General features: G+C 54.0%; 1 protein-coding gene across 1 annotated transcript in view; it reads right to left on the bottom strand.

Moving 5' to 3' along the window:
* PRRT4 (proline rich transmembrane protein 4) overlaps positions 1 to 8,271 on the bottom strand; it is a 9,425-nt gene extending 1,154 nt beyond the window's left edge. Inside the window, exons 1-4 of the mRNA XM_014587193.1 lie at positions 7,540 to 8,271; positions 7,349 to 7,453; positions 6,853 to 6,972; positions 179 to 405 (exon numbers count right to left, since the gene is read on the bottom strand). Coding sequence (XP_014442679.1) covers positions 179 to 405; positions 6,853 to 6,972; positions 7,349 to 7,453; positions 7,540 to 8,179 — 1,092 coding nt within the window. The 5' untranslated portion in view covers positions 8,180 to 8,271. The remainder of the gene's footprint in view (positions 1 to 178; positions 406 to 6,852; positions 6,973 to 7,348; positions 7,454 to 7,539) is intronic.
* Positions 8,272 to 9,692: the final 1,421 nt, after the last annotated feature.

Here is a 9,692-nt window from a genome sequence, read left to right as displayed (position 1 = left end):
GCAGCCGGTCTCTGTGCCCATAGGCGTCGTAGAAGAGTGGAAAGGCCCGGGTGGTTCCAGCCGAGAGCAGCAGCAGGTCCAGCAGCGCCAGGCAGGGGGCACCAGGCGGGCAGCGCCAGGGCAAGAGGGCCAGAGCCAGCAGCGCCAGCAAGGCCACGAGGCCGAAGAGCGCGCCTACCCCATATACATGGGCTTCCCAGGCCAGGCCCCAGCGAGCCCTGGCCTCTGCCCAGTCGGCTTCCAGGGTCAGGAAGAAGAGGGGCAGTGCAGCTGCAGAAGGCTGCCCTTCAGGATCTGGCGAGTCTCCCATGCCGCAGGGCTGCGGCCCACACTCGGGCTGTACGGAAGGGTTCCCGAGGCTGGCTGGAGAGGAGTCATCCGGGCCAGAGCTGGGGATGGTAGGGTCTGTGGGTAAAGAGCTTTGGCTGAGACATTGTGCAGCCCTCGCCCACCACCCCCAGCCAGTAGCCCCAATACCTGTGAGAGTCCATCCAGCATCCAGGACTGCTCTGCCTTACACTGAGACCCAGTCAACTTCTTGACCACTCACCTTCCCTTCTGCTATTCAGGCTCCTCACGCAGACCTTCCAGCTCTCATCCCTTCCCTTCCCACCCCTGCCCCACCGCAGCTCCCTGCTCTGTGCACTTTCCTTCACTACTCTGCCATGTTACTGAAAAAGGTTTTATAAAAGGCGCTGAAATTTACAATGGGTAGGAACTGTAGATGCCCTCCCCCCCTGCCCAATCGCCCTACTGGGAAGGAAATATGAGAGCAAGGATTTTCTATTGTTTTGTTCACATCTAAGTCTCCAGGTCTAACATGGTTTCTGGTACACAGTTGGCATTTAGCAGATATTCATGGAATAAGCAAATCCTCTTTCTTGCCAGATGGACACTGAGGCTCTGCAGAAGCAACATGACTTAACCAAGGCCACAAATTAGCAGACCTACAGATAGAATCCAGACCTGAGCCCCTTTTCACTATTCCAGAGCCTTTGGAATGCTAGTTGGCTCATCTCCTGTCCTGCCACTCTGACTGCCACACCCACCGTGGAGCCCTTTTAGACTGCAACCCACTCCCTTCCCTGTCACAAGGAGAAAAGCCCGCGTGTGCACATGCACACACTCATACACACACACACAAACATGGAGCAGGGGGAAGAGCTAAGACTCTCCTGTTCCCCGTCCACTGTCCACTAAGGAGCATACCATCTCTCCACAGTCACTGACCTTCCTGTCTGCTGCACTGTAACCCTCAGCCTACCCATGGCCGTGGGCCCATCCTGACTCAACCACAAAGCCATGGTCTAAGGCTCTTACTATGGCTATCCCTTGACTCTTCTGCCACTCTACAGAGGTGACTTGAGATGGACCCCCCACACACACACACTCCCATCTCAGCGGCTTCCTTTGAACCCCCAGCAGGGAACGACCGGCTAGATCACAGTGGGATAGAGTGCCAATTGCATGAAGGTGCCCCTTGGGTGCTCTGTGGTTTCACACTCAGGCCCCAGCCCCATCCTGTGCCCTTCTTCCTGCATCCCTTGGGGACAGGGAAGTCAGCCTGTTAAGGTAAAATGTCTACTTCTACTCTCCTAGAGCAAGAAAGAAGTTAGAAAGAGTTACTGAAGGAATCCCCCTAGAGCCAACCAGCAAGGAAGATGCTGGAAGCTGAGCCTCTCCCTACCCCCACCCAGCAGGCTCAGCAGGATTGCAGCTGCAGGCAAGGAAGGAGGAAGAAAGGGTGATGGTGAAGGATGGGGACAACCTCTGTGGGTGGGAAGCCTGGAGAGGGGGGCAGGGGGACAGATGTGGGATGATGGGGGCAGGGTCTCCTGACAGTAAAAAACCCTGCCCCAACTGCTGGCTATGCCCAGCCATGTCCCGACCAGACAACACAGAAAGAACTCAGAAACACCACCCCCGCAGAAGCAGTGCCAGCTCATGCTTGGGACATGCAGAACACAGCAGTTCTGGGAACAAGAAAAGGACCAAGGGGGTCAGAAGGTGGCTTTAGAGAGAGGGGAGGGAAGATGAACTTGGGCTACTGGGAAGGGCAGAGAGAGCAGCCACAAAACTAAACAGCACGTGCCCGGTTTCCTTTCCATCACATCCCTGTATCACGCTGGGTAAACTCTCTTCACGATCCAAATGATATATAGTGATGTAATGTATGAACAATAAAAAAAAAAAAAAAAAAAAAAAAAGAGTACCAACTACCGGGACCAGTAGATGGTGTAGCAGTTACGTCGTTGGACTCCCACCTGGCTGACCACAGTTCAAGCCCTGAGACCAGTGGTTTGAAAATCATGCCAGGCACGTGTGCATGCATGCCAGAATCCTGGGAGGAGAATGGAGGAGAAGGAATTTCGTCATGGCATCCCCCCAGAGGGTGATTTCTCACTTCCCTTCTCACTGTCTCTGTCTCTCTTTCCCCAGTGAGCACACATACCCTAAGGCAAAAACCTCTTAAAAAAAAAAAAAAAGAGTAAAGACTACGAGGCCAGTACACAGCCTGGTGGTTAAAAGAACCAGATCACACATGCCTGACCATGGTTCAAATCCCAGCCCCACTGTCTTGAGTAGCATGCTGAGTTCATATGACCACATGTGCTCAAAATCCAGACAGGATAGAAAAATGGAGGACGGGAGATTGCAGTGTGACCAGACTTCATCAGGTGCCCACTCCCTCTCTCTGTCTCTCCTTGGCACACACCTCGCCCTCTAGTAATAATAATAAAAAAGTAGCAGTGACTGCGCAGGACTGTTACGGGGATAAACGAGAAGGAAAGTGTAAAGCTCTTCGCAGCACTTGGTGCACAATAATCTTTCTGTGCTGACTGCTGTTGCTCTCCTTATTGACTAATGGTCATCGTTCATCAATCATCAGTTTGTGTTTGTGTGAGTATGACCACTTTTTGCCCTTAAACTAGCTCTTGATTTAACTAACTAAAGCCTGTTGTCTGTGTTAGAACCTTAGCACAGGGGCCAGCAGGTAGTGCAGTGGTTAAGGTCCTAGACTCCCACATGGTCAACTATGGTTCAAGTCCTGGACCTGGCAGCTTGAAACACACCAGGCACGTGTGCCTGTGTGCTCAAAATCCCATGAGGAGAATGGATGTGAAGGGATTGCGGCATGGCCATTCTCCCTGAGAGGCTGGGGGGTGATTTCTCACTTTCTCTTTCTCCATCTCTGCTTTTCTGGCAAGCACACACACCCTACAGCAAAAATCTCTCTTAAAAAAAAAAAAATTCCCTTAGCACATCCTGTACTTGCTAAAAGACAACAGTTAGGCAAATGAGTGAATATCAACCCATTGTCTCACTTTATGAACTCTGTTTAAATAACAGTTCTCAGGCAGGCCCCACTGCCTAGAGGATCCCACCCCAAAGGGCTGATCCCAGTTCAAATCCTGGCTGAAAACACGGTGGAGGGACCAGCAGTTAGCGTAATGGCTATGTCGCTGGACTCCCATGTAGTCGACCATGGTTTGAGTCCCGGACCCGGTGGCTTAAAACTCACGCTGGGCACATGTGCGTGTGTGCCCAAGATCCCAAGAGGACTATGGAGGAGAAGGGACTGCAGTGTGGCCATCCCCCCTGGGGGGGATTTCTCGCTTTCTGTCTCTCTGTCCTCTCTGTCTGTCTGGAGAGCGCATGCGCCCTATAGTAAAAACCTCTCCAAAAAAAAGAAATAATAATCCACAGTGGGTGGGGCTGGCAGGTGGCATGATGGTTAAGGGCGCTGGACTCCCATATGACCAATCGTGGTTCAAGTCCTGAACCTGGTGACTTGCTTTCTCACTTTCTTTCTCTCTTTTCCCCCTCTCTGGTCACATTAAAAGAAGTAAATAAATAACTAAAGTTAAATAAAATAATTAAAAAACAAAAAAAACCAAACAAACAAAAAAACAGTGGGCATATCCAAAATCTTGACAGGACAGAGAAAAAAAAAGAAATTGTGGTGTGACTATGCCCCACTGAGAGATGCTTTCTCCCTCTCCCTCTTTCTCTCTGCTTCTCTGGAGAGCTCATGCACCTTGTGGCAATTTGAAACAAACAAACAAAAACACCATTCTCATGTCTAGTGGCCTAACCACCTCTAAACACTAATGAAGACTCCAACCATCACTTAAATAAGAAACCATCCCGCTGTTCCCAGGTAGCTTGCTGATCAGGAATGAGGATAGTCTGGCACTCACAGATGCAAATATGCACACTCCTTCAAGCCTGCAGATGCACTGGCCCACCTACTTCTGCAAAGTGAATGAGCTTGTGTGGCCTTCATGGGCTCTGCGAGGGCAGGGAAACCTTCTTCAAGAGGCCACAGTCTGCCCTGACTAGTCACCCCTCACCCTCTCCTCCTTGGTCACTGTCAGACATATTGCAGCTATCAGAGGCTGGCTCCGCTTTACCCTCTTTCATGTTCCCTTCTCAGCCATGGACCACAGGAAACCTCTCTCATCTCTGTTCCAAGCACTTCGAAAACTAGAGCAAATTTCAACATTCTTAAGAATCCAGAAAAGGAGTAAGTCCAGAAAATAGCAAAGTTAAAGTGACAATTCAAGTGTCATCGGAGGAGGTCTGAATCAGGAGTGCTGATTCCAGGGGTCAGAACATGCCAGGTGTGCCCTGTACGAAGGCAGGTCTGGATGGGGACAGGTGGGAGAAAGGCCAGCTTCTGCCCTGAAAGGATCCACTTGACCTCATCACCCCTCTCCCATTTAAGGTTTCCCCAGAAAGAGCCTTCAATTTCTTCCAGAAGATAGTGATCTGGTCCTCTTCCCAAGATCCTTCTCCTGAGCAGGCCTACCCTTCCTGTAGAAGGTTGTTCTTGGCCTGTGGCCCCTCTTGACCTCAGGGCAAGGGAGGGGTTGGGATATCACTGTGTGTAATTGGTGAGGCAGGAACTGGCTGGACAGGGGCAAAGGGAGGGGCCAGCCCGATTCATGGAAAAGTCAGCCCCGATTATCCACTAGCTGCCCAGATCAAAGGGCTGGGAATCCCATCTCTACTCTGCGTGCTGGAAGCTACAGCGCATTGAGTGCCCTGGCCCCATTCCTCTCCCCACCCCCACCCCAGGATCATGGAGGGCCGATATGCTTTACAGTGGTGATATTCAAAAGATTTAGCCACTGGGATGGTGTATAGGAGCCAGAATGGACTTCTGCCGGGGGAGTCAGGGAGTGGAGGGGAGCACTCAGGTACAAAGATCAGTGAGTACTTATCACAGGGTATGACCGTCCGTCAATACACTATGACCACACAACCGTTCTGGGGTATCCAGGCTGAACGCAAGCTCCGTCCAAGGTGAAGTGGGCCTGATGCAGAGGCCCTAGGAGTCAAATGGCAACTACACCTTGGTTACAACGATCTAGAGGAGACACAGAAAGACTGCTTTGTCTCATAACTGCTTAACTACTCCGCATCCCACCACACACACACTCACATACACACACCGGCACATGTACTTCTGGTGCAAGCAAGACCCATTGGCCTCCTCTCCAGAAGGCCTGTTGCCTACTCTGGGTTTATCCAAGAGGAGCAGCAGCCAAGAAGAGGCTGGGATCCTGCAGCCACCAGTGAAGGGGGAACGCAGGCTGCTAGGCGGGGCTGCCTCTGACACTGTCCAGACTCATTAAACCTGCCTGGCCAGTGCTGTCACCGAGGCTGACAGACTGCCAGCCAGCATGCTTCCCCTGAGGCACAGAGCCTGCCCTGCACGCTACAGGGGACCCTTCCAGGGGTCACAGCAGGCTTCTCACCCACCTGCTGAGGGGATGCAGTGACTGTAGGAGGAAGCCAGGTGTCGTGTCGAATCTGTGCTGAAAGAAGCCAGGGGACCAGTGATTTCCACTGATGAGTCTCCCGTGCGGTGGCTGAGGGTTTGCATACCCACAGGAAAGTCTTTAAGAGCAGAGCTGGGCCCACAGGGTCCCTTCCCTGGCTCCCTTTGCCTCAACCACCAGAACCTCTCCTGAGCACCTATGCCCTCTGCCCCGTGGGTCACGTGTTGCCCCAGCATCACCTGGAGCCAAGGTTGGGGTGTCTGAGAGACAGCGTCTAGAAGTGCATTTGGGATGCAGTGGGGGAAGAAGCAAGGTTAATGGCTACTATTTAATGAACTTCTACTTCATACCAGATCATGCCAAGGGCATACATTATGTGGAAACGTTGCTGTAACTCAGCAAATAAATACTATTATTAAAACTTAGATGCAGGAGAGCATTTAGGCTCAGAGAGGCCAAAGTAACCTGCCCAAGTCATCCAGTTAGAAAGTAATTGAACCGGGATTTAAAGCCAGGTCCCAAGACTGCAGACCCCATGGTGTTTTCTCTGCACCACCAGGCTGTCTATGTGCGTGTTCTGCAAGGCTCCCTTGAACGGAGGTGGCGTCTGTCTGCTCCAGGTCTTATCTTCAACGTCTTCCCAATGAGGGGTCCAGCTCTGCCCTTATTTGACAGCATGTCATATCATATCAGATGGCAGAGGAGATAGCCTTAAGGTTGAGGTGGGGGGTTGGGAGGCAGGTCAGCCGACTGGAGCCGAAGGTGGGGTTAGTGCCCAGGCTGTGGGAGTCACAAAGGAGTTCCTGGGTCTGCATGCCCCTGGTATCTGTCCACATCCTGTGATTGCAGAATGCTCAGAGGACCATTACTTAACTCCGTGGGGAACCTTTCCCGGGCAGCACTTGTTCTCAAACAATTAAAATATGTCTTTGTGGTGATGAGAGAGTGGTGATCACAATTCTGACAGCAATGAACTAAAAGGGTCCCAGAATGCTGATGAGTGGCTAGCATGTAGTAAATGCTCAATTAAAAAAAAATTGTCAAGTTCAAACAAAGTACTTACCTAGTGATGTTGTTGCAATCAAGGCAGAGCTTAGGGTAGCAGCTGGGTCCAGTGGGCTTGAGCTTGAGAATTTCCTCTCCAGGATGGGTGGGGACGGGGACAGAGTGGTGCCAAAGAATCCTGCAAAGGGAGCACATGGGGCTTAGGCTACCCTGCCAGCTGGCCTTGCCTGTGGGGCTTTGGAGAAAATCCTGTCCTTCCCCAGAACTCGCCCTAAGGAAGCCGTTGTCCTGGGAATCGTAGCACACACTAAGCTCATGTATAGCATGAGCTAAGAAAAAGACCAGCCAGCCTCAGTATGGCAAAGGGAACACTTCCCCATGGCAGCAGCGGCCCTTGTTCTAGGGCCTGGAAGAAGCAGAAGAGGCCTTCCTTGAGTCAAGAAAGAAAAGGAGGCACTGGCTAGATCCCAGCACAGAGCCTGTCATGGACAGGTGCCGTCCATGTGTGTTGCAATGAAATAAACAATGTTTGTCGCAATGAAATAAACACTCACCTGGTGAAGCTGAAACTCTGGGGGCAGAACTGGGAGGTGTGGTCACTCCTAAGGGGCTCTGGCCTGAGAAGTTCCGGAGTGGAGAGAGAGTAGTACCAAAGAACCCTGTAACAGGACACCCACCTGAAGCTGCCTCCTGCCTGCCAACGGTGCCCAGCAGGGGCCCACCTCAGGATAGGGTGAGTACTCACCAAAGGGTCCCAGGCGCCCAGCAATCTCTGCCAGGCTGGCCCGCAAGCTGGGCAGCAGGGGCAGTGTCCGATGCTCGAGCGTGGGAGCTGCGCCTGCTTTCAGCGCCATGTCAAACTTCAGCTCCAGCTCACTCTGGTGAGGCTTGGGGACAGTGGATGGAGGGGCTGTAGCCGTCAGAGCAGTGTCCCAGGTTGTGTGCTGATAGGGAACCGTGGGCCGGTCGGTAGGCCCAGAGAGGGGAGAGGTGGACTCCGGAGGCAGGGAAGAGGCCCAGGGAGTAGAGCTGCCTTCAGCAGAGCCCCATTCTGGGGGAGAGTTCCCAGGAGACCCCACCAGCAGCTCCCAAAGAGGGTCAGTCCTCAGCCCATTGGCCACCTCTTCACCTGGCTGTTGGCCTGGCCCTGGAGACAGAGGCCGTGTCTCTGTGACAGGGCTCCCCCAGACAGCAGCAGGCCCACGCAGATGGAATTTGAAGTTGAGTCCGAGGTTGAGAGACAGCATAGAGGCCTCACTGTGCGGCGGTGGGGTCAGAGTGGTGAGGGGGGCACCTGGGCTGGAGGAGGCTGGCTGGGGGCCCACAGGAACAGCAAGCAGAACCCAGCAGAACAGCCCTAGCCCCAGACAGCCATGCCCTGCCATGGCCCCACCTGGCGGGCAGCCTTGGGTGGGCAGGGGGCTCAGTTCTTCAGCACCTTTTTAGTACGAAGTTCCTGGAGAGAGGACAGGCCCTGTGAGCCCTAGCTCCACCACCCTTTTTTTTTTACCCCAGGATCAGATGCCCCAGAGAGAGGCTTCAGATCACAGAGAATCAGGGGGCAGGGGCAGAATGCAAAGTGTCTGGCTCAAAGAAAGAGACATCATGACTTCCTACCAGCTCTTTCCTATACCTTCAGGCCCAGCATGAATCTCTCCCGTGCAGTGTCTCCTGCCCTTCCTGCTAGCGAGGGGACCTGGGGAACCAGGGTCTGATTGCAGCTAGCCACCATTATCCACCATCATCTGTACCTACAGCAGAGGGATGCACTTGGACTCTCAAACTGAGATTGCTCCCTTCCCTCCCTCTCCTCCCTCAAGAGTTTCTGTGGCCTACTGTGTGCCAAGCATGCTTCTGCTCATACAAAGGTGAAGAAGCAAACCCTGGGGTGAGTCCCGCCTATTCCCACCCTGACCTCCACCCCAGGATGAGATGCTGGTCTCCTCACTCAGACTCCTGGAGCCCAGGGCCCTGGGCTTTAGGATCTGTTCAGAGCTGGAAAAACCACCACTGCCCTAGCCAGAGAAACAGGGTCCCTAGTCTGGCAGAGAGGTCTTCCCTTCAGCTCTCCCTCTCTTTCTAGGGGTTGGCCCCCTGCCCTCACTCAGACAGCAGAACTATTTGGGGGAGAGGCAGCTTGAGGATACCCATCTTCCTGGGGGAGAAGGTCAGGCAGGAGGGCTGAACAAGAGGCAGCTGCAGTAGACTGTGACCCTCTCTCTAGGAGTCTCCCCTCCATGCACACACATCTGGTGGGGGAAGGGAGAGCAAGGCAGGGGCACACGTGCACCAGGCACCCTTACATCACACGCAGCCACACCTAGCACCCGTGACACACTCCCCCACTCACCCTTCACACACCCCTGCACACGCACGCGCGCACACACACATTCCATCCTGTTAAGCCTCCCTCCCTCCCTCCTACATGGGTTCAGACCCAAGCTCTGCGAGCTTCCAAGCTTCTCTCTCTCTCACACACACACATCACATACTCTACAGGCAGAGAGGTACACACAACCTTACACGCACATCACTCACTGTGCAGCACACAGCACACGCCGTCATCCCCCACACCCCTACACACCCACCCACCCCTTGCAGGCACACATGCACACACTCGCGCGCGCGCACACACACGCACACATTCCCCAGGTCCGGACCGGCCGACCTGCGCCTCCCGCTCCCTCCAGCAGGCAGGTCTCCTCCGTCAAGTCCCCCGAGAAGGGGCGGTCGCCACAGCCCAGGCGTCCGGCTGGGCAGTGCTCCGCGGAGTCTCGCCCGTTCTTTCCGCTGTGCCCTGCGCCCTGCGTCCAGACTGGAAATCGGAACCCGCCCCCCGGCACCCCCTCGGCTCCTCCGGGCGCGCGCGGCTCTGCCGACCGCTGCCCCCTGTCTGCC

The sequence above is a fragment of the Tupaia chinensis genome, unplaced genomic scaffold (genome assembly GCF_000334495.1).
Source record: "Tupaia chinensis unplaced genomic scaffold, TupChi_1.0 Scaffold000192_1, whole genome shotgun sequence".
Classification (NCBI taxonomy): Eukaryota; Metazoa; Chordata; class Mammalia; order Scandentia; family Tupaiidae; genus Tupaia; species Tupaia belangeri.
This window is presented reverse-complemented; position numbering and strand designations above follow the sequence as displayed.